The sequence below is a fragment of the Penicillium verrucosum genome, assembly GCF_028828655.1.
Source record: "Penicillium verrucosum strain IBT 35672 chromosome Unknown utg000001l_segment0_segment0, whole genome shotgun sequence".
NCBI classification, from domain to species: domain Eukaryota; kingdom Fungi; phylum Ascomycota; class Eurotiomycetes; order Eurotiales; family Aspergillaceae; genus Penicillium; species Penicillium verrucosum.
This window is the reverse complement of record NW_026643210.1, coordinates 767,936-791,782: the sequence shown is the minus strand read 5'-3', so window position 1 is coordinate 791,782 and position 23,847 is coordinate 767,936. Positions and strand designations below refer to the sequence as shown.

The 23,847-nt window shown below is 49.1% G+C and overlaps 8 protein-coding genes across 8 annotated transcripts; 4 read left to right on the top strand and 4 right to left on the bottom strand.

Annotated features, from left to right (window-relative positions):
* Window positions 1-220: 220 nt before the first annotated feature.
* Window positions 221-2,569, top strand: N7516_000296 (Zn(II)2Cys6 transcription factor; the record flags this gene model as incomplete). Its single annotated transcript, XM_057213018.1, has 4 exons — window positions 221-706; window positions 765-1,253; window positions 1,326-1,839; window positions 1,920-2,569. 4 exons carry the CDS (start codon window positions 221-223, stop codon window positions 2,567-2,569), a joined length of 2,139 nt encoding a protein of 712 aa, XP_057074901.1.
* Window positions 2,570-4,257: 1,688 nt separating this feature from the next.
* N7516_000295 (carotenoid oxygenase family protein) lies at window positions 4,258-5,994 on the top strand (the record flags this gene model as incomplete). The annotated part of the gene is made up of 2 exons (XM_057213017.1): window positions 4,258-4,341; window positions 4,396-5,994. 2 exons carry the CDS (start codon window positions 4,258-4,260, stop codon window positions 5,992-5,994), a joined length of 1,683 nt encoding a protein of 560 aa, XP_057074900.1.
* Window positions 5,995-7,022: 1,028 nt separating this feature from the next.
* Window positions 7,023-8,791, bottom strand: N7516_000294 (uncharacterized protein; the record flags this gene model as incomplete). The annotated part of the gene is made up of 2 exons (XM_057213016.1): window positions 7,023-8,430; window positions 8,655-8,791. The coding sequence occupies 2 exons, from the start codon at window positions 8,789-8,791 to the stop codon at window positions 7,023-7,025; spliced, it is 1,545 nt and encodes a 514-aa protein (XP_057074899.1).
* Window positions 8,792-11,548: 2,757 nt separating this feature from the next.
* On the bottom strand, window positions 11,549-13,894 carry N7516_000293 (putative chromatin remodeling complex subunit (Rsc9); the record flags this gene model as incomplete). Its single annotated transcript, XM_057213015.1, has 3 exons — window positions 11,549-13,404; window positions 13,465-13,803; window positions 13,861-13,894. 3 exons carry the CDS (start codon window positions 13,892-13,894, stop codon window positions 11,549-11,551), a joined length of 2,229 nt encoding a protein of 742 aa, XP_057074898.1.
* Window positions 13,895-15,141: 1,247 nt separating this feature from the next.
* Window positions 15,142-16,783, top strand: N7516_000292 (uncharacterized protein; the record flags this gene model as incomplete). The annotated part of the gene is made up of 4 exons (XM_057213014.1): window positions 15,142-15,357; window positions 15,425-15,559; window positions 15,626-15,881; window positions 15,942-16,783. The coding sequence occupies 4 exons, from the start codon at window positions 15,142-15,144 to the stop codon at window positions 16,781-16,783; spliced, it is 1,449 nt and encodes a 482-aa protein (XP_057074897.1).
* Window positions 16,784-17,837: 1,054 nt separating this feature from the next.
* N7516_000291 (uncharacterized protein) lies at window positions 17,838-19,901 on the top strand (the record flags this gene model as incomplete). The annotated part of the gene is made up of 1 exon (XM_057213013.1): window positions 17,838-19,901. The coding sequence occupies one exon, from the start codon at window positions 17,838-17,840 to the stop codon at window positions 19,899-19,901; it is 2,064 nt and encodes a 687-aa protein (XP_057074896.1).
* Window positions 19,902-20,326: 425 nt separating this feature from the next.
* Window positions 20,327-20,959, bottom strand: N7516_000290 (uncharacterized protein; the record flags this gene model as incomplete). Its single annotated transcript, XM_057213012.1, has 4 exons — window positions 20,327-20,411; window positions 20,446-20,549; window positions 20,623-20,875; window positions 20,928-20,959. The coding sequence occupies 4 exons, from the start codon at window positions 20,957-20,959 to the stop codon at window positions 20,327-20,329; spliced, it is 474 nt and encodes a 157-aa protein (XP_057074895.1).
* Window positions 20,960-21,173: 214 nt separating this feature from the next.
* N7516_000289 (putative C6 finger domain protein) lies at window positions 21,174-23,833 on the bottom strand (the record flags this gene model as incomplete). The annotated part of the gene is made up of 6 exons (XM_057213011.1): window positions 21,174-22,051; window positions 22,110-22,509; window positions 22,580-22,700; window positions 22,753-23,196; window positions 23,256-23,368; window positions 23,435-23,833. 6 exons carry the CDS (start codon window positions 23,831-23,833, stop codon window positions 21,174-21,176), a joined length of 2,355 nt encoding a protein of 784 aa, XP_057074894.1.
* Window positions 23,834-23,847: the final 14 nt, after the last annotated feature.

Genomic DNA, 23,847 nt, shown 5'->3' with positions numbered 1-23,847 from the left:
TCATCCGCAGAGATGAAATGTACCAACTTGACTTCTGATTGGCCAGAAACATCTAATGTGGAGAGCTTCGCGGGGGGTTGTTCAGGACCTCCCATGCAAAAAGCCAAGAAAGCCGTGGATCTTCAACAAGGTGTACACTGCAGTGACTACACAAACTATACAATCCATCTCAAGTCACGTTTGCTTTATATCCAGACCAATTCGAGTCCCCACCACAATAATGGCCGATCCCGTGGGCCAAGCCGGGACAACCCACTCAAGGTCCTCCGCACCACGGGTCCGCCTCACCTGCGAGGCGTGTCGCCAGCGCAAAGTGAAATGCGACAAGTCAAGTCCTTGTACAAGCTGCCAGCGACTTGGACTTGTCTGTGTTCCCGTGGAACGTGCGCGTCTCCCGCGCGGTCGCACGCGAAAACCTGAGCGGATCGTAGGCTCAGACAAAGAACTATCTGAGCGGGTAGCGAGACTCGAGAAACTCTTGAAAAAAGTCGCCAATGAGCGGGAAGAGGAATTACAGGTTGCCTCGGCTCTCACTGTGCCCGCATATCCATACACGCAGCAGCAGTCGGCAGCAGATACCAGCAACGCCGGTCCTAATATCCGGCAGGATCAGAATGATAACTTACCCGCTACAGGTCAGCCACATCTTCCTCGCCCTTCCACTGCCTATGTTGGGGGTCCATTTTGGGAGGATATTATGCAGCAGGTGAGCTTGTTGAATTCATGATTCGTAGACATGATTTAACTTATATTACAATCGCTAGACCCAAGAATTGCGCAGTGTCCTGGAAGGTCGTCTAGAAAATGAGGACCACGCTGTCAAAGATTCAGCATCTGGGTTTGGCACATCGCTTGTGAGCTCGGAAAGCCCTGAAAGCTCATCAAATTCACCCCAGGCCAACAGCCGATTAAATCTCCAACCGCAAATCCGGCACAGGTTATGTGACATTTTCTTCCGCAACGTTGATCCTCTCTTCAAAATTTTACATCGACCGTCACTACAAGCATTCATCAAAGATGAGAAGCCTTATCTTGACTATGAGCAGGATCACCAAGCGCCAGCCACCCTTGCTTCGGCTATCTATCTTTGCGCTGTGTGTACTCTTGAGGAAGGGGAATGCCAATCGATTTTCAACACGAGCAAAAAGATCGTACTCGCAGAATTTCAAAGAGAAACCGAATCGGCGCTCGCGAGGGCGGACTTTGTCACTACAAACGATCTCACTGTCCTCCAGGCTTATATTATCTCTCTGGTGAGTACTACTACGAGCTTCTCGTCTTTCGCGCCTCTACATGTTACCAGAATGTAGGCTAACCGCTTCTAGCTCGCCGCGAGGTCTCAAGACCAAAGCCGAAGGGTGTGGACCATGTTGAGCATGGCACTCCGAGTAGGCCAGGCATTATCTCTCCACATCCCACATCCACCATTCACGGTGCGCCCTTTTGAACACGAGATGCGCAAACGAGCTTGGCTAGGAATTGGCCTTCTCGATGTAGCAGCCTCCCTAGACAGGGCATCCGAGCCCATGATGCAATCCGCATGGCTGGATTACAACCCGCCGTCAAATATCAACGACGAGGACTTATGGTTCGACATGCCAGGTCCAATTCCCGAACACATAGATGGCACATTTACCGACATGACCCATACCTTGGTCATTGCAGCGTCAGCATCCGTAGCCCGAACCCTTGCATTTTCAGACCTCACCGAGCCAGCCGTGACTATTTTGAGTTTGCGGCAGCAAGTCGTCCACGATTTCCAACAAAAGACATCAGATCTTCTGAGGGGCTGCAGGCCCGACCTGTCAGACTTCCAGTGGTACGCGCAGAAGACAGCGGGTGTTATGGGCAGCTGGCTGCAACTAGCCTCTCTCCGACCTCTGCAACGAAGCTTTAACTTTATCCCCCGAAAATCCAAGAGAATGCCCTCCTTAAAATCGCTGCTGATAACCTGCTGTGGTCACAGGAGGCATACAACTACCCAGGTGCCAGGCCTTGGCGGTGGTACGCCTCGATGTGGGTTCCGTGGCACGCATTGGCTGTAGCCCTTGCCGAACTCTGCGTCTGCAAAAACCCCGCGGTGATGTCAAAATACTGGACCGTCGTTGACGACGTCTACCAGCGCTCACGGCTCATAATTGCAGATTCTGAGCAGGGGATGCTCTGGAAACCTCTGGAGAGGCTCATGACACAGGCGAAAACGCGACGAAATGAGCTTCTCGGTGCTGATGTTGATGCTTCTTACCAACCGGTTTGCCAATACGCTTTCGACAGCATTGCCACCGGACCTTTCTCGAAACAACCTGAAAATCAACAGAATCAACAGAATCAACAGAATCTTACGGACTTTTCGCTTGATTTGGGACAGGCTGTTGGTGCACCGCGAGACTCGCACGTCGCAGAAGTGCCGACTTCCTTTGCGCCGGTGCCCTGGCCTAATGTGTGGGATGCGATGGATTTGAGTGACCCGACCTTGCAAAGTGGCTCCGATGACACGGCTTGGTTGAGTTACGAGAATTTTATCGAAAATGTTTACGATAGCGTTGATTCGATTTTCTTGCCACGGTGAAGAACACGTCTCGTGGTGCTAGTGTAAGGGGAACCTGGATTGCAGGTATGTCCCGATCATATCTAGCAGTGATATATGTATAAATATATCTCCACTTGTGTACCAAATAAACACTTTAAATGAGTTTGATGTATCACCGCGAGCGAGTTCCCTAACTCAGATGGCGCTACCTAGCACCCATCTTCTATTACAATACAGCATCGGCTCATCTTGTATAACATGTCTCTCTTCTACCTTTCGCCCTGAATAGCCCGCGAAAGGCGAGAGAGCATGGAATGATTCAATTCTTTAAGTTCCGATGGCGCTGACCTAAAGAATATTGTCGGAGGAATCTAAGCTGACCTGTTGCATTCATAATGTGTCATACCGTCAAAAACACATTGTCTCCAAGTACCTAAGCCATTTGCCTCGCAACCAAGCAGTGAATAGATACGTGATCCCGTATCCTGGTTGGACTCAGTTGATTGTTGGCCTTTCCAATCAACTAAAAAGAAGTCTCTGGCGTCGGGCATTAATTTTTCCATGAGGTGGATAAAGTGTTGCAGGGCCAAGTTCCCAACTTGACTCAGAAACCTTATGAGCATAATCATTTGCACCTGAACCTTCGATGTCCGGGATCTCTAGTGAAGCCTGCGATGTGGATGGCAAAGGAATCTCGTCGTCGAGAAGACGTTGGTAAGTGCAGAGTCTTTCTCTTTGTGTGCATTCCGCACACGGCATTTCGCCATTACAAGCTTTCCTGAGGCCAGCGCAACTATCACAAGCACGTTTTTGTTTCCCACCGCGCTCCGGCTCGGGGATCTCATGGCCACTGTCTACACGGGCCTTGCACGATTTCCAATGTCTCCGTAGCACATCTCTGAGTACTTTCGTCAGCACACATGACGGGGTGACATCGCTTTCTTCGGAAGTGATGGAAGATGACACACCCTCGGCTGAATGTAGAGCCGCAAAATGAACAGACGTGGCTCTTTACCGTGTGATCTGTGGGAAGTCATTACTGTACTCTATATCCCACCGAATATCATCGGAAACATACGAGTAAGGGCATGTCGTTTCATATGATCTAATCGCTGGAAATTGGAGGTGCATTGTTTACATTTCCACACCTTTGACCCTGATTTGGTCTCGGGTTTCCGTACTTGTTGCTTCATGGGGGGAATTGGCGTCGGTCTAATAAAGGATCCCGAAAAGGTGAACAGGATAATCTCGGATGGTGTGGTGATTTGCGTTCGGAGGACAAGCTATAAACAGCCTTCGTGTGGGTGTATCCCGCCACGACGTCCCGGATGAAACCAAAATTGAATGTGCAATCCGAGATCCGAAGTCAGTTGTAGACTTGGCGTGACTCGATGTGACGATGATGAGCGAGACTCGGTAATTCGACGTTGGCGATTGGCGAGGGGAAAGGAGAGGTCGGTTGTGGAATTCAGCCCGTCGCGATTCCCCCGCCAATGACGAACACAAAAATTAGGCCTACAATATTATTGTAAAAGGGGTCAAAACAGTCAAAGGGTTAAAAATTAGATATAAAGGGTCAATTTTGAAGAGTCGACCTGTCAGTCTCTTCAGTAAACCAAATTGTCTACTCTACAAGAGAAGAAAGAGAAGTCGTGGGAAAGCCACTGGCCTGAAACATTAGGCAACAATATCAACCACCTGAACAGATCTATCACAAACTTGGAAATATGCCTTCTATTGGCCAAGACTCATCAGCCATGGAGAATGGTATGAATGAAGATTATTATAACGGCTGGCCCAATGACAAAGGTGTAAGTGAAGTGATGGACACCTCGGTTTATATATATCTACTAATCCCTACATAGTTCGACCCTGAATACGAACAGCGTAAGCCCGTCGAGCTCTCCGTGACCGGACAGATTCCTGCCTATGCTGCTGGAGTCTTGTACCGTACAGGCCCAGGAAAGAGGCAAATTGAAGCTGAGAACGGAGAAACACTTCAGCTCTCCCACTGGTTCGATGGATTCGGTCAAACCCATCGTTTCCAGATCCTTGTTTCGGATGATTCCAATACTTCACCTCGAGTTTTCTACAACTCTCGCTTCTCAACTGACGACCTGATCGAAGAGGCAAGAAAGACAGGATCACTGGATATGGTCAGTTTCGGACAGAAACGTGATCCCTGCAAGAGCGTCTTGGGCAAAGTGCAGACTGAATATGTCCCGCAACCCACTCCATCGAGTAAAAACATATCCGTCACTCTTTCGATTAACATGCCAGGCCTCAATCCCAAGCCTGAAGAGTCGACCTCACACTGGAGTGATTCTACGGGAATTCGAACTCTCTATGCGAAGACCGACTATAATGCCTTCCAGAAGCTTGATCCGGAAACCCTAGAGCCCATTGGCCTAGCCACACAGACCAATCTGCACCCCGAACTTTCGGGCCAACTCTCTGCATCTCATGCTCGATCTGATCCTATCACGGGAGACATATTCAATTATAATCTCACCCTGGGACCAACCTCTACCTATCGTGTTTTCAGGGTCTCGGCTTCAACGGGGGAGACCTCAATCCTAGCAAACTTCCCGGCAACACCAGCTTATCTGCACTCCCTCCTCATCACCGAGGACCATGTTGTCCTATGTGTGTGGAACGCGCACATAAACCCACAGCTACTGGACTCCTCATTCATAGAGGCCATCTTGCCAACAGACCCAAGCCAGCCGGCAGTGTGGTATGTCATTGACCGTAAGCACGGGAAGGGATTGATCGCGACATACGAAAGCCCTGCATTCTTTTGCTTCCACACGGTCAACGCATGGCTCGAACCCTCAGAGGAGAATCCCGCGGAGATGGATATTGTTGCAGATATTGTGAGAGCCGATAGCTCTGAATTTGTGCAATCCCTCTATTACGAGAACTTGATCTCTTCGTTGGATACAGCCAAGGCCTTTCAAAAGAAGAGAGATAATTCTTTCCGCACATCTTTTACCCGGTTCCGTCTGCCTGCGGTGACTTCCACATCGTGCACTGATCCCAAGAAAGCGACAGTCGAGTGGTCTGTTTGCAAATCGTTGTCGCCTGAGCTGCCGACTTTGAATCCGAAAATACTCACCCAGAAACACCGATATGTTTATGCCGTGACCTTCCGTGGAGAGTCAACTCTGACAGATGGTATCATGAAACTTGATTGTGATACTCAGCAAGTTCGGCTCTGGGCATGTCACGGCCAATCACCCGGTGAGCCCATTTTCGTGGCTAACCCCGATGGTACTAGTGAAGATGATGGTGTACTTCTCAGCGTGGTTCTCGACGGAATGCTTGGGAAGAGCTATTTGCTCTGCCTCGATGCTCGTAGCTTGTCGGAGCTTGGCCGGGCAAATGTCGATGGGGCCATTGGATTTGGATTCCATGGACAGCATGTTCCGACTGTAGGTGGAATGTCTACGGGGGACTACTGAGTATAAGGGTCCTTTTCTTATTGCCCTGGTTGATCTGTTAGGTCTCATAGTCTAGTCTTAAGTTCTTCGCTTTCTCAACTCTTCAATTAGTATACCTTGCACCGCAGGTTTTGACGTGGACGTCTACATCCATGTATACAATATTGCGGTAATCCATATCCATTACGTGCTACGAAGGAGTTTAGACCCAGCTTGGAGTAAAAATGGGAGTTGTATTCGTTTCATAGCCCGCATAATATTATAAAAATAAAAATTTCGTTCCAATCTGTAGCAAGCTTTGTTAGCACTTTCAGACAAGCCCATTGCATCAACAAAAGAGAAATGGCACAAACATAAGGAAACTCGTCGTAATAATATGTAGGTATGTATACTCTCGGTAAATAGTAGATCTGGAATTTAGTACACAAGAACACACAGTGGACTTACCCTTTATTGCTCGTGTCTGGTACTGTTGTACCGCTCAAGGATCCGAGCATGGTCGTCGGCAGTCATTAACGGCCGAAGCCGCACCGGCAACTCCGGTGGCGGAGGGAAGCGACTGTAATTTCTATAAGTATCCCGCTTTGTAGGGTTTAGCGTAAATATGAGGCATACCGGTCGATCATGCGCTTGGCAAAGTAGTCCAGGCGCAAGGCCACCACCACGGCCAGAAAGAAAAGGAAGAGCCCCAGACACACCAGAGGACTCCAGACGGGCCCAGGGCAGACAACAGGCTCTCAGCAGACCCCGGATGGGGAATTTCATCGGTGATCGGGGGACAGCCGCCAACCGGCGCAGCGTATGCATTAGACATCTTAGATAAGACATGCCACGTTAGTAGAAGGATACGGAGTGCCGGTGGGAGTGTGAGGTGGGAGTGTTACCTCGCACTCCCTCCAGCACTCTAGCACTCCTACTAGCACTCCCACCTCGCACTCCGTCCAGTACTCCCTCGAGCACTCCATCGAGCACTCCCACCTTACACTCCCTCTAGAACTCTCTCCAGCTCTTCCTCCAGCACTTCCTACCTCACTCTCTTACTAGCACTCCTACCATACTCTTGTGCTGGAGTGAGTGCTGGAGTGAGTGCTGGAGTGAGTGCTGGAGTGAGTGCTGGAGTGAGTGCTAGAGTGAGTGCTAGAGTGAGTGCTGGAGTGAGTGCTGGAGTGAGTGCTGGAGTGAGTGCTGGAATGAGTGTTGGAGTGAGTGCTGGAGAGAGTGGTGAGAGTGCCGGAGAGAGTGGTGAGAGTGCTAGAGTGAGTGTTGGAGTGAGTGTTGGAGTGAGTGTTGGAGTGAGTGTTGGAGTGAGTGTTGGAGTGAGTATTGGAGTGAGTGTTGGGGTGAGTATTGGGGTGAGTGTTGGGGTGAGTATTGGAGTGAGTGTTGGGGTGAGTGCTGGAGTGAGTGCTGGAGTGAGTGCTGGAGTGAGTGCTGGAGTGAGTGCTGGAGTGAGTGCTGGAGTGAGTGCTGGAGTGAGTGCTAGAGTGAGTGCTAGAGTGAGTGCTGGAGTGAGTGCTGGAGTGAGTGCTGGAGTGAGTGCTGGAATGAGTGTTGGAGTGAGTGCTGGAGAGAGTGGTGAGAGTGCCGGAGAGAGTGGTGAGAGTGCTAGAGTGAGTGTTGGAGTGAGTGTTGGAGTGAGTGTTGGAGTGAGTGTTGGAGTGAGTGTTGGAGTGAGTGTTGGAGTGAGTATTGGAGTGAGTGTTGGGGTGAGTATTGGAGTGAGTGTTGGGGTGAGTATTGGAGTGAGTGTTGGGGTGAGTGTTGGAGTGAGTGCCGGAGAGAGTGGTGAGAGTGCTAGAGTGAGTGCTAGAGTGAGTGCTGGAGTGAGTGCTAGAGTGAGTGCTAGAGTGAGTGCTAGAGTGAGTGCTGGAGTGAGTGCTAGAGTGAGTGCTAGAGTGAGTGCTGGAGTGAGTGCTGGAATGAGTGTTGGAGTGAGTGCCGGAGAGAGTGGTGAGAGTGCCGGAGAGAGTGGTGAGAGTGCTAGAGTGAGTGTTGGAGTGAGTATTGGAGTGAGTGTTGGGGTGAGTGTTGGAGTGAGTGCCGGAGAGAGTGGTGAGAGTGCTAGGGTGAGTGCTGGAGTGAGTGCTGGAGTGAGTGTTGGAGTGAGTGTTGGAGTGAGTGTTGGAGTGAGTGTTGGAGTGAGTATTGGAGTGAGTATTGGAGTGAGTGTTGGGGTGAGTGTTGGAGTGAGTGCCGGAGAGAGTGGTGAGAGTGCTAGAGTGAGTGCTGGAGTGAGTGTTGGAGTGAGTGCTAGAGTGAGTGCTAGAGTGAGTGCTAGAGTGAGTGCTAGAGTGAGTGCTGGAGTGAGTGCTGGAGTGAGTGCTGGAGTGAGTGCTGGAATGAGTGTTGGAGTGAGTGCCGGAGAGAGTGGTGAGAGTGCCGGAGAGAGTGGTGAGAGTGCTAGAGTGAGTGTTGGAGTGAGTGTTGGAGTGAGTGCTGGAGTGAGTGCTGGATGGACTTACGATTGCAAATGTGGGAATTTGATGTTGGAATTTGGATGTTTATAGAATCAAAAATCTACGCGACGATAGGTAGGAAGGTAGTAAGGTACACGTGAGATGTGAACTACAATGGCAGGCACGAATGTTCCTAAATAGGAAGGGGTAGCCCAGGTAATGGTTAAACTTCAGGAACGACTGCTAGTTTCGATAAGGGGTTTTTAAGATGAAAGCAAGAGTTACATTGCACAGCCTGACGCAGCTTCTTCCTTCTCCTCTTCGTCAATAAGAGCAGATGCTTCATCGACTTGTTCAGCCTTGCCTTTTCTCATCTGCGCTTTTGAGATAACCTTCTCGCATCCTGGGGGCATTATAATCATATCAAAAGGACTGACATGATTATCAAGAGATAACCCCCATATTGAAACTCGATTGATCCTTTGGCGGTATAAACTATAGTCGCCCACGATATGGAAATCCGTAAGCAATCCCATCTTTTCTTTTTCAGTAAGCTCAAACCCCCGGGCTCGGTGACAGCATCCACATGCCACCATACAATGTCCAGCTCCAAGCTGTCGTGTCTTATTAATCTTACGATTAACACAACATCCACAGCTACGGCTACAGCACCCTCCCCTTCTCTCGCAATCCTCGACTAAAACTCGGTGCATATACCAGAGAGGATGTGATCGCCATAGGTCAAAGGCTCGTATTAGCGGTCCCTCCACGAATGAGTTTCGGACTTTCCACCACTGTCGTTCTAGCAACCAATATCTCTTATCAAGCGCCTGAAGCTTAGCCTGCGTATTATTGTAGATTGGCCAGTTACGCGTGGTCGCGGGCTTCTCGATGAGGCTTTGCTCTTCCTGGACAGTACTTCGAAGGTCTTGTTCTACCCGGAGTAGCTCAAGCGCTCGATGAACGCAGCAATACTCCATTTGATTGACCACATTCCACCGATACCGTTGAAGAGCATCAACATCTCCACTCTGTTCGATCTCGATCTCATATTGGGTTTTCTCTTCAGGTAGGGTTAAGGCAAATTTTGGTTGATTCAGCTCGTCCGCAGATTGCATGTTGAGACCGGGTCATATTCGTGTCAGGTATAGAGAATAGAGACGTTCTAGTTGAAAGTAGCCGCCAGAGATGTCTACCTGGTGAACGACTCATCCTGATGTCAGATATTCTTCCGTGCTCTGGGAAGGAGGACAGTGGGCGGTCAGATGCCTTATTTTCTAATGTTAATGACTGAATTAGTATGTCTCATTCAATATCGCTTTGGAATCCAAGGTCAAATTCTATAGAGTGCATTGTTTTGCTTGGCTCCGCTCAGCAAATAATACAGGCAATAAGTCAAGACAATGATAAGCATGGAGGTGAATGCGAAGATCAAGGCAATCATAAATGGGGAAATCCAAAGGCTTTCACTCATATTTGCTTTGCTATTCTCTTGTTTTACATTTACTGGTTTGGCCAACATCACGTCAGTCGGTATATAGAATTCGATTTCATTGGAAATCAAGTTGAAAAATGACGTTTCAGGAACATTTTATATTTGTGACAAAGTATTAACATTCTCTCCTAAACCCTGAGAATTATGTGAAGATCTCAATAGGCAATGATGTTCTGGCTGGCTAGGGCTTCTTAAACGGCTTATTGTACTTTCGGCTGAACAATTACGGAGTTCTAGCTGCATTTAAGTTCTCTCAAAGAAAAGAGTGCATTTCATTCAAAAAGTAACTTGTATAAATATGCGGTCTTACAAAACACAATTCACCGCGAAAAGGAAATTGAAGAACGAACAGCGGCCAACTATATATCCTTGCTTTGATAGGAACTCGTAGACTTGAATCCTGTGTTATGGAAGCCACTAATTTCCCTGGCCGCGGAGTACTATCTAAAGATATATAAAAGATTATCGGAGAAGACTACGACTACCTAACAAGATTACTTATTAGGAAAATTGAGATACAGGTAGTAACTACTAGAATTTATACGAAGGAGGTAATAGTAAGTTGGCAGTGGAAGGTCAGAATTGATACGGAAAATACCATATGTACGGGCGACTAAGTATGCCACCTGGGGCATAACTCTCTCATTGGTTTATATTTTCTGGCAGTATTCTAGATCCACTCTCGCCATACAAAAACTAATTGTTAATTAACTATTGGACATAACGAGAGTATCTATCAATTGCTCCATAAATCTTAATCCCGAAGTTGACTAGGTTTACATGGCTATCCATAACTATGCCATATAAAGTTAGTCCTAGAAACTGTGGAGGGAGAGAGGTATGATATGCCGACTAATTACCTACTTAAGGGGTCGATGCCTAAGGCACTAAAATAAATGCCTAAGGCCACTTTACATCAAATATCAAGTATCAAATATCAAAAAAATATATGAAATATGAAATATATTGAATTGAAATAGGTATCGTATATAGAATGAAAGATGACTTTATCATTATAAGGTTTAAGATCAATTATAGGTCGATATATTGATTAGTATTGAATCTCTCATGAGTAGTCTAGTTACTAGTATATACTCTCCTTTCCTCTATTACCTTTATATACAACGACCACAATACATTACTTTATATGTATTTTGATCTCCTCTACTCTATAGAGTTAAAATGATTAATGGATATAGGAACAAGAATAAAAGAGAAGTTGAAATTAGTATACAGATTAAACTTGTGCTTCGAGGGGGCGGTGAGATCAGCTGTCAGTCAATATCCAATGAGAGAGTTATGCCCCAGGTGGCATACTTAGTCGCCCGTACATATGGCGCACTTTTACTTATTGAGTAAAAAAAATACTACGTAGAGATATGTACCTAGATAGTAATACAACTCCATTCTTCGGGGGCTTTTTTTGCGAACTTGGGCTTAAATCAAAGTGACAAGCCATTAAAAAATAAAAACAAAGCAAAAAAAAAAAAAAAAAAAAACAAGAAAACACCGCCAATGTGGTCCTGGATCTTAGATATTGTACATTTAGACAAAACGGAGGACCGAGGAACCAGAAGGACAGTGATAACATGAATAATCAGGGTATTAATCGTACAGAGATATTAATTCATGAGAAAAGAAAAGAAGAGACAATTGCATCACCGGAAAACATGTAAGGGAAATTTTAATAGTCTACTTCTTTCTCGATCACCATGATCAACTCGGTAAGCTCCTTACGCAGCGCACGATTTCGGTCCCAGACTTCGACGATCTTGGGGCGTTGGCTGGTGAAGCAGGCCTTCTTCCAGGGAAGACCACCATATTTGGACGTCGTCCGGTTCGGCAGGCCTCGGGCGATGTTGCGCAGCACCAAGGCAGCTTTGTAGGCTACGCCGAATGGCTCGCACTTTTCATTGAGCGGAGTGTCCATATAGTACCATTTGCGGACGATGCGCTCTTGGAGAACTACGCGCTTGGCAGTTGTGGGCTGTGCGTCTGCGGGGCGATCTTCGGGCAGATGCGATGAAACATGACCGGCGACCATGGATGTGTTGGGGCTGGGCCCAGATGCTCGGAACCGTGAGCAGTGGTCCCATTGACAGGTGTGGATGGGAGTCTCTGCGGGATCAAGCTTATACTGGCCGGGGGTGTCTGTGGGTTCCAGGCTCATGTGGTCACCGAAAACGTGATTCCGGAGATCTGTCGGAGATGTGAATGCACGTTGACACATCTTTGAAGGCTTCGAGTTGTCCGCCCATCTACAGTAGGAATAAGGGAAGCCCTCAAATGTGTGTGCCGTTTCTAAAGGTCGGATGCCCTTGATAATGAATTTGGTGGCAGTGCCGGGGCCGTTGATGACCTGCGCTTGAGCGTTTGTGAATGTGTTGCTTACGTTCTTGATGAACTCTGCAGCGGGAAGAACACCCCCTCCAGTGACACGAGGATCTGCAAATCGGCTCTGGTAGGCTTGCCATAAAGCAATCTGTGTGATCTCGCATTCTGCATCCTCGATGAAGCAGCAACGCAGCCACTGGGAGCTTCGCTCCGGCTCGGAAAGTTCCATGAGCTTTTCCAAAAGCTCCGGGGATACACGAGGGATGTCAGTGGGTGGAGGTGCGACTTTTTCTTCCTGGAGAACAGTTTCTTTTTTGGTAGGTCGTGCTTCATAAGTCAGAAGTGCGACCATGCGAGGGACAAAGACGATTGGGAAATTGAGGACATCCATCAATGTTTCGATGTTGTCATGACTGAGCGTGTATTGATACCAAAAGTCCAGTGCACCACTCAGAATATCCTTGTCAAGGTCAAGAAGCGTGTGATAGTACATCTGCTGAAGAGTCGGTTTGGTCAGGGTTTCCATGGCCCGGTTGGCATCCGCATCGTCCAGCTCAGTGCCGAAATGTGTTAAAGCCCATAGGGACCGCACGACGTGAGCGCGGTCTGGGGAGTCAAGGCAGTTCACCAAAGAAATCCACAACGGATCTTCATGGTCAGTTCGCAAGAACTTGGTGACCTCCTCGGCAATATCTAATGCGTCATTTTTGATCTCATTCAGCCGAGGTTGGTTGGGAGCATTGATCAAGATGACCAAAAAGTCCCGTAAGAGACCATTTGCATAACGTGACACATAGAATGCGTTCTCCTTCAGGAGCACCATGTTTCGCAACACTAACGTGGCCTCTTTGATGTTTCTCAACCGATGATTGAAGTCGTATGTCTCGAGGCTGTCGTCTGGGAGGTTCACTGGGATTTTGCTAATTTTGGCCAGGATATCCCGGGTGCCATGCAACGAATTGAGCACGTTGACACGGTCAATCGGTTTCCGAGGATCATACTGGAATTCCCACTTCACCCCCGTGCAGAGCTGTGTGATGTCAAGTGCTTTCTGCATCAAAGTTTCTGCAAGCAAGGGAAATCCTTCAAACTTGAATTTATCCCATCGTTGATTTGAAATTTGTACCAGGTGGTACAGCGCAAAGTCGACTTCGTCTGGAATACCTGACTGCAGACCGTAGTGAGCACGTTTGTAGATGTGATCCGCTAGAGAAAACAATGACCGTTAGTATTTCTAGTCGATTCATGGAATGCAGGGAGACCGACTCCTTGGAACTTCGAGATATCTCAGTGGGAAATAAGGGTCGTGATAATCCAATTGCCGGGGCATTTTCGAAGGGTCACGCAGATGGGAAAATATGACCGGTCGGTTCCCTGGGGTCGGGACTTCCCTTGTCGACATGGGAACCTGTCGATTGTCCTTTCCTTCCCAGCTATCGACCACAAACTGCGCGCTTTGGGGATTGGCGGCCGGATTGACGTTTACTTGATGGGGGCTGATTGGTGGTTGTGGAGATGTGTGCCCGTGATGGATGTGTGATCGACGGGCAGGGGTTGTATCGGGGATGAAGGGTTGGTTGATTTTTGGAGCATGGCGTAAGCCCTCTGCGGGTGGTGTTAGTATAGGTACCACACCTGTCGTCTGAGAAATGGTAGTCTTACGTCGCAGCGAGGTGCGAGGGGTAGAGCCAGACATGGTGCTACTGAAGGAACGCGACAGCGTCGCGCCGTTCACGTTTTCAAGACGCACGGGGTGATTCCGTCTTTGCAACGGAAGAGACCGACAAACTTGACCTCGAGTATTCGAGGGGCAATCGAGAACTAGACCTTCTAGTTTCAAAACCGAAGACTTTGAGTATATGGCTCGAGAGATGCTGCCCTTGATACGTTTTGTTTGCAAACGAGTCGAGGAGAAATTGCAGGGGTGTCAAACTTGCGACTTCGTGCGGCTTTTCAAGGGTCGGAGTCCGAAGGCGATACAACGTTGATTCTGACCGAAAGAGGTGATAGGGACGGTTAGTGGCTGTGAGACGGCTTGAGTCGCAGGTTTCGCGCGTTCGAATGTTGGACTGGATGCGACGGTGAAAAGAGCAAAGTGCTCAGCAGCAACGGCAGTTCTAAGGCAGTAGTAAATTTGCGCGTAGGCGATCAAAATCAGCGATATGTTGCAAAAGTAAAATTATTGTCAATGCCTTGCGGCCCTGGAGGGCTAGAGCTGGGCTTGCGATCAACGGCACTGATCAGCCAAAAGTCCGCGCTTCTCCAGCGCGCGTTATCGGATTAAACGTTGTTCCCATTGATGACTAAGAAAATCCTTGTGCCCACTATATCTTGATGCCTCAGGTTTTCACATTCTACATACCGGAGGATTCATGTTTTGTAATTTATATTATGTAATGAAGTCTCCGTAACTATAAATACAGAAATACAGAGACTGGACCCCTGTTTTTACAATACGACCTCGACCAACACATTCTTCAATTGTAGACAGAGACTATAGGGACAAGAGTATAGGGACAACAACATTGAAGACTATAGGGACAGTAGAGACAAGGATCAGTCTCCAGGCCCTGATTGGGAATTTACTTATTTTCTAATTTCAATGCAACAATGAAGATCTCAATTTCGATTGATTAGCAGTGATGACTTTCCAGTCTCAACATGACTACTAGTTAAGAGCTTCGAATACTTTGAAAATAAAATACAAGCCCCAGGCATACTTCAAATTTGCTACATAGAGATTTGGTTGCACACTAATTAAAAGTTGCTAATGGGGTGGGCAAGGCTAATGAACTGGGAGTGCTGGCACCGAGAACTTCCCTCTCCCTCATCACGAACATTATTCCACTACCTAGGTAGACACCACGCTCTCTCGTCATCTATATTATATCAATGGATGGTTTCTAACCTTGTACCCTTTGTTGATTACTCTCCCTCTATAAGATGCAGCATCTGCAACCACCCATCCCTCCCCAGGTCCTTCGTTTACCCATTGCCAAGTTCTCCCATACAACCACTGCCATCGATCATGTCGGTCCATTGACCTGGAATCATGTCCCTGGGAATGGAGACCTGGCTTGCATATTTGAGAAGTTCCTCGATTCCGGGTCTATACCATCAAGGATGATTCAAAAAGTGATTCGAGGTGATGGCATACTAGTACGCTCCCACTCACGCATAAAGCTTCATAGCCAGTAATTCTGAACGTCCGGGTCATCCAATCTAGGAGCAACTTGATCTCGTATTCTTCATTCGCATGGTAGGAATGCAGGCCCAGCTGATTCCACCCCCAAGGCCACACTTTGCTGTCGTTGTGAAGTCGCCTTGTCTTGCAGTCAAGTATCCTCATGGTGAAACACATGTGTGTATATTCTGCATATGGCTTCCGGCAGTTTATTCCTAACATAAATGCCTTCTGAATCCACAGGTTCGTCGATTTCAGATCAAGTTCACTACAGAGCGTGACTACTTCATGGCCTTGACTCTTCTGGGCGAAATCAACTGTCCATTGACAGAAGGCAAGATACCAGTTCCAGCAATACAACGATTTCCATCAGTGTCGTCCTGGACATCGGGGCAGCTGTCTTCCATTGCCCCCAGGACTACAACCACGGCGTCAACTTCAACTGGGGGCAATGGAGTCCACTTTTATCCCATGGGAGCGTTAGGGTCTGGAAGGACAAGTATGTAACGATTACTCTGACAACACCTCAAGCAGCTATCTCACATTCTTGCTTTGGTAGCACCAATTCGAGCATCATCTCCCGCGAGCACTATTTCACACCCTACGTCCAGATTGGGCCCTGTACCAGCTTTCAACCCACCATGCCAAAACATGGAACCGGTAGATTTGTCTCAACCACTGAATGCATCTGTTCTCCCACATACGTCGAACAAAGAACCAGATCTACCAAGCTCTCAGCTTTCCACCATATCTGCAATCCATGATGTCGATCAGTTAAATCAGATGCTCCCTCCCAAGAGAGACCTACCCTTCTCAAAGCCAACCACAAGGAAACCGCAAGCTGCAAACTTGACTCGAACAGCACAGAAGCATCCCCAGTCAGCTCTGCCGCCAAGTTCTCAACGCACTGAGCCAACCAAGGATCCACAGCCTGATCCACAGCCTGATACACAACCTGATACACAACCACTCGTGGTGGAGCCTAATACCTATTCTGCTTTGCCCGACTCCAACTCACAACTCTTATCCCAAACAAATGCTTGCCCCGAGGCTAGTCAGCCATTATTACTTTATGAAGAGCCTACTGCCTCGCAAAAAACCGCTCCAGCCTGCGAATCCACCGAACAGACACCCCAAGTACCCCGCGTTCAGAACACATCGCACTCGCAGGATAATCTAACTAACTCTAACTCTAACGACCAGCCGGCCAGCAAGCCAAACAATACAGCCAAAGGCCCGACAGAAGACCATCTTGCGCAGTATTTGTCTTCACCAACAGCTGACCGAATTGCCTTTCTTGAGAACTGGATGTGCGAGTTGATCGACGATGACAGTTTCATGACTCTGTGCGAGGACGTGGATGGAACATGGAGGCGGTTTGCATTCGGGCAAAGGCAGTGAGAGATGCGAGACTGCTATTTTCTTGTTCTCCGGAATACTATATCTTATTTACTGATGTCTACACCGCAATTTTCGGCTCATCTGCAGTCTTTCTCGATCAGTTGCATCGTATGAGCGGCCTGGTTTCAGACAAATTTACCAAAGGGCAAATGCAAATGCATGTTTTACTTGAATATCCACTGGATAGAGCATGACAGCCATAGATATTAAAACACATAGTATAGTCCCACTTGGTCACTTGGCTACTAAAGCATCTCGTTCATTGATCCAAGACCACCCGTGGCCCAATGTAAGTAGATAATGGGCCAGATAGTGCCTGTGCGTGATGCAATAGTGCAGTAGGAGTAGTACTGTATTCGACGATCATCGGAGATATCTCTAAATCCGAGACTAGTTCCAACCTTGGAATCTCCCCTGCAACCGTTTCAGGTTACACGATCTCATCCAACGTTACACAGAACCTAAAATCCACTGATTCTTGCCTAATTAGGTATTCAGTTCATATGTGCAGGTCGAAGGTTATCTAAATCAATGCATTGCAGGCTTACCACCGTATATTGTATATCTGGAAATGTTACACAAGGATCATCAACTGAATACGAAGGCTACAGGACGCCCAATATGTAAATATATCAATTGAGGATTAAGGTCCACTTACTATGGTTGACCGATTCTATGTCATACGCCAATTTTCCTGTAGTGAACAGTCAAGATAGTCATGTTACTACACGTCTCCCTATACACTTATCCGGTACTACTGGAATTAGCGGGGCAACAGGAAGAAACAGATATGGAAGCAACGTGGAGAACTATTTAAATTTAAACAAATATGAGCTGCAGACTTACCCCGAACTGCAATCTACCCCAAATGGAGTTTCTACTAAACTCAAATATACTACGTGCATAGTAGATATTCGTGTAACAACCCTGACTTTCTACTGTCAGGCTCGCCGCTCATTGTATGATGTTTCACATAAATACCCCCTCCGATCTCATAGCAGAGAGATAAAAAAACTACACTCATCGATCAAACATTCGTACTATTGAATCCTACATGCCTTATATCGCCCGGACAGGTGCTCTCTCCGAGTTAGCTCTCGGTGGCGGGCTCATTGACCCCCGAGCCGATAAACAGGCTTCATTCGACCAACGGATGAACTGCCGGGACGCAACCGACTTCATTTCCAACACCAAGCTTTCATCTTTGGAACCGAGGCACAAAATGGCCGGTGTTAGTCCCACAACTTGGGGTGGGCAACGCCGCAAACCAGATAGCGAGTATCAAGCCAAGCTCGACAATATCCTGGCCCGTTCGGAGGAGCTTGGGCTGTCTCGCAGAGAAAAGAATCCAGACCAGCCCTTGTCTGACCTTGTACCGGGGTTGGTTACCAGCGGTGGTCTCAGCCGCTCGCCTGCTTTCGACTGTCTGCCCGTAGTCTCCCACTGGACTGATCGCACCGACGAGTCTTCGGCAGAGGACCCTGCTGCCACCGTCCGCCTTTCTTCGACATGGGGTACAACCCATCTCATCGGAGAAGGAACTACTATGGCCTACCCTCTTGGAGCCCCTTGTTGGTCGCTCAAGACGCACGGCATAGGGCCGGTCGAGGCTGGATCAAGCAAATTTTCCCAGCAATATATCCCTGAAACCGACACACTGACAACATCGGTCACCTTGGCGCGTCGTCTCGATACCCCTCAGACCGGGGGAGTTCTGGCGGCCGCCGCAAGTACCTCTTGGATGCGCAACACGCGCGTTGCAGACGCCGTCGATTGTGCAGTTGGGCTTCTAGCCGACGCCTCGACTCTCTTGGAAGCTCGTGATAAGGTGATCACAACTGGAACGACGGAGCGTCTAGGATTCGCGGAAGTGAGAACCGTCGAACTCCCCTCGTGGTGCTCTGCTCGCAAGCCCCTCCCACCGAAGCTGAGCGGCGTGGCGCTATCACCCGATCAGATCACTGTCGACCTCATCGCAGCAGAGGGCTGCGAAGGCCCTCTGGTCAACACTAGCATTTTCTCCATGGGTGTAGGCTACAACAGGGGCGTCTATGGCGGTTCAATCTCTGGCTTGTGGGCTCTCATGGACTCAGGTTTTGTCCTTGACTACTCTGTAGGTGTCAAAGACTCCGATATGGCAGACAAACTCTTTTCTGCTTTCTCGGATGTAGCTGCCGTCGCTGAAGTATCCCCTTCTGCTGGCCCGCACGTCGCCGATGTACGAATCGTCAAGGGCTGCAATTATGGCTGTTTACGGCAGAAGACCATCATCGAGGATGTCCACCCTGTCCCCTCCCGCCCGTGTATAGTTATATGGGACGATCTCGCCCGGCTTGCCCGTTACAAATTGGCCGATGCCGTCTTCTGTCACGTCTACTACGACGCGGGTGGCGGTGAAAATATGGCTGCCATCGCCGGTCTTGGGTGCGTTGCACACGACTGGGTTGATCTCGGAGCTGATGTCGCCTGCGGAGAAGTGAGCAACATCATCCCTTCTCTGACGCGGGGGTCATTGGAGGAGGAACCATTAGCTGAGGTTTACTCGCGCTTGACTGGTGCCATGATCTGGTATCGGGACAACGATCCCTATAACCCCGCAGCCCTCTGTCTTCTCTTCACGCACTGGTGGCAGCTCGCCAACTGCCGACACAGACCTATCACCCTTCTCGGCAGGACAGATCTCGGTGTCGAAGCAGCCATCGCCGCCACAGTGCCGACAGAGAGGCCCTCTTTGGAGCACTTCCGAGCATGCGGCACTCAGGTCGAGCGTGGGGAGCGTCCGTTCGCCAACGCCGAGGCACGGCTCCAATCGATCCTTTCCTCTGACCCTTTGCCGGAAACCCGTGCCGTCATCGACCTTCTTGTAGCGCCTGTCCTCGCTTACGTTAAGGGGGCTGATAGCCTACCTTGTGAGGGTGAGTACGTGGGGGCTGTTCTCGCCGCCGAACTGGCTTATCCCCACGGACAGAAAATCATAGAGCTATGGGACCTTGCTATCGTCATGTGGGAGTGTGGCGCCTTGTGGGCGTCTGGAATTGCATGTCTTTGCTATACTCACAATGGAAAGGCTAACTGCGACCGGGCTCGGGATGACTTGGCTGACACCACCTGGACTTGATTGCGCCTCCGTTAGCTGTCTCCACCTGTGGAAGCATTCGACTATGTGCTCATTGCTGGTGTCAAAGGGCCGCAAATATGCTCTGCTGGCTGAAGTTATGGACACCAGGGGAAACTAACGCTTGGCACGTAGCGTCTAACATGCCCTTTGTTGCTGGCTAGTTAGATTGTGGAGCATAGAGCTCAATAAATGAATCACTCAATATATAGAATCCAGCCGGTGGGCAGCTTCAACGCGAGCATCAAAATTGCACTTGTACCGGAAAAGAAGCCCCTGAGGACTATAGACGAGGCTTTCGTGGTATCAATTCTTCAAGCTGATTAGGTGAAACATGTGGTATCGATGGTAAAACAATGCCCTACTACAGCATGGTGGCAAGCGCGGGCACAGGAAAGCTGCGCCGAAGTACCCAACACATGGGAAGATCAAGCGACAAACTGGAAAGGTGAGGCATCGTCGATGTCTTCAAGACGCTCTACCTCTGCATAACTGCCTTTAAGAGCATTAACTCTATAGTAGGAAATGCCGTCACTCAAAGGCAAACATGCTGGGCAAACCCTTCGGGACCAAAACAAAACCCTCATGCGGCTCGGAACTATATCCAATGGTATGGTATAATGGAGCATTCAACGGGAACATCGGTCGAACCTAGTATGTTGCCTACAGCCTTCTTCAAGGTACGCAGCAACGTCAGGTTCGATCATGACGACCAGATATTTACCGTCAAGGAGCGGATCTGTGTCTTCCGATCAAGTTTGGAAAGCTGAAAGCACATGCCATCACTGTACGAGTTGCCACCGAAATATAGCTTGCTTCCGAATTTTCCAGCATCGCCTGTCCAGAGACTGTCGTCGTTGATGGGATACAAGGAGAACCATTTATCGGGGTGGTAGAGATCGACTCCGTCAGCGGAAATGGGATTTCTCGTGTCGATGACAGGATTGGGAATTGACGGGGGAATGGGAGGCGTTATGCTAAAAGTCCCACACCTTAGGGTCTACATTGGAAAATGGAACGCCATCTCACGCGGCCTGAAATTCGATGTAGATGTCATACATAAAATATGTTCCATTTGAGGGCTAAACCCCCTCTCCCTAATCAAGACACAACTACAGCACAAGATATTAGAGACAAACCTGAGCCACGGAGAAGCCCAGCCAACGCAAATAATACAAAATGAAAAACAATTTCTTATGGGGCCATTTTGTTCAGACAAAAAGCAGAGAAGGGGAAGATTAAGCGGAGAAGAAAGGACATAATCGCGAATTAAACTCAACGTGTGCGACGGTAGATCAACCCAGAGAAGACGTTCAGATAGCCCTCCTTAGTGAGCATAGTGAAGTCAACAACAACCCGACCCGACCCGCCGTTCGACTGGGTCAACTGAGGAGCAAGATTCTGATCGTTTTCACCCTGATCATTAGAAAGACCGGGCGGGGATGTAGACGGCGCATTCTGACCAACAGAGCCCTCAGCTCCAACAGCAAGATCAGCAAGATGCTGGAGAGAACGCTGCTCGTTGGGACCCATCATAGGCTGCTGGGACTTGGCGAGACTGCCAATCTCAGCTTCCTGTAGCTGGCTCTCCTGAGACTTGATACGGCGCCACTCAAGGAAGATGCGGATCTTGGCGTCCCATTCCGGGGTGCCGAAGATATTGTCGAACTCGGAACCCTCTGCTGCGCGCTTGTAGCGGCGGTCGAGGATCTCTTCGACTTTTTCGAGGGTGGTCCAGCATTCATTTGCGTGTTCTGGGAGAACGGTCGCCTCAAGAAGAGTCATTGAGGCGAGGGCTAGACTGTGTAGATCGAAGGGTGATGGGAGGCGGGATTGCATGGTTGACTTGTGCATCTCGTTGATTACCTCCTGCGCGCAGAAAATGATCTCGTACGGGCTATACACGAAGACATGGCGCTTTATAAGCAAACGAACGGTCCAGTAGAGTTGTGCTTGGAGGCTTTCGTAAAGTGGGCGAGTAGTAGAGTTCTCCGGTAGCTCGTGAATCTGGAATATGTCCTCCATCTCCGCGAGACGCTCTAGGGACGAGACTAGGTTCGCGCCGATGATACGACCCAGGCCGGAGTTAGTCTGGCAGACATTGTGGTCGACATTAGCCAGAGTGACCATCTCCGAGAGGAATGTCGAGTAAGCTAGCGCGAAAAGAGTCAGTGAAACGGCGCAATTATAAAACAAGGAAGATGAACATACAGGCAATTCCGGTCGTGATTTGACCAACAACCCTTTCATCTTCACGGCCGCCAATCTCATGGCCGCCTAGAACGGTGGCATCTGCCACACTAATAGCGTACCACCGAGCCAAGATGACCAAAGACACCCAGTTGCGCCGGGTGAGATTGGCATCCGAGTCGACATCAGGATCCACAGGTCGCTTGTTCTTTAGTTGGCCTTGGCTCTTGGCCAAGTCATATCCGAGCTTGTTGGCCGCTTGGACCAGGCTGCCCTTGGGGACACCGTCTTTCAGAACGAAATTATCTGGTCCACGAGTGTCACAGTCGATAATCATCATCAAAAGAGACTGGAGCCAGATAAGGTTGACAGGGGCCGAGTGGACAATCAATGGCTGGCGGGTGTGGAACATGAGGAGATCCTGAGCATTATCAAAGCCATTGATTTTTTTCGAAATTGCCCGCCACGCGAGAGATGTCAGTTCGTGTAACGCTGTACAACGCATGGCAGAAAATTTCTTGTGCCTCGCGATTGCATTGGTGCAAAAGCTCCAATGTTCGTTCCTTGGTGTGGGGAAGAATCGGCAGAAGGGTGTGGATCTTCTGATAATAACTACAATCCGATGTCAGCTCATTCAATTACGAGGGTTACATATTGCACGTACGCATCAAGAGCTCCTTCATCCAGAGTCACTGGTGTCATGTCGTCATCACCTTCATGCTTGGGCAAATCCGGCATCTCAAGGCCGCTTGGGAGATCATTCTCATGGCCCGTCGGGTTCCAGAACAGATTGCCAGGTTTCGGTGCGCTACCGTTGGCAACGGCTGGGTTATACGGGTCTGCCGCTGTCTCGGAGGCGTCAAAGGCATTCTGCGATACACGGGCGTTGAAAGAAGGTTGTGCAAACGAGGAACTGGGGAGGCCTTCGAAAACCGAGTAAGTCCTCTTGCGATTGCCCGAGGTCGATTCCACCGGCGATGCGAAATCCTGGTACCCTCTCGGTAGCGACACCTCGTTCATGGATTGGTATGGCACGTCAGGCTGAACGATCCCTGGTTGCATCTGGTTCTCGAGAGTATGGAGTCGCTCGGCGAGCTCTTTTATGTAACTATGGGTCTCTGTCAGCGACGGCGATTCTTGTAGTGGTGCACTTGTTTGTTTTCCTACCCTTTACTGGGGCCGCGTTTCATCGGGACGCGACTGAACTGGCACACAACGCCGAGGCGTCTACAGTTGGAGCATGTTTCAAGGCCGGTCTCCGAGCTCGCATCGCATCGAACCTGTAGAAGAAAACGCGTCTTAGTTTGGGTATTCACAATCGCATTCAAGGGGAGTTGTTATCGTACTTTCTTTCGCCGGCACTCGTCGCAAGCCCTTGAGATCTTTGATCGTTTGCGCGCACTTTGTTCGCCATAGCTCAGGTCGTGGTTCGGGTCGACACCAACCTGTTGACTTGGAGGGAACTGTAGCATGTGTTGGTGCTGGTGTTGATCCTCCGAAGAGGTTCGACCCATGTCAGCAGCATTGGAGGAACCCAACACCATAGACTGGCCATGATGAACCCCGTTGTTTGTTTCGCCAAGGCCTGGACCAGAGGCATCGCGGGAAAGTTCCGCGGACAGCAGTTCGTCGGTGGTCATTTGGCGGTTGCCATAATACGAGGGCACGCCCTGGGCCATCTGCGCACCGTTAGGGGACGGGTAAGAGGGTGCCGGAGGCATGTCAGACTGCTCGCGAGAGTTCATTGCGCGATATAAAA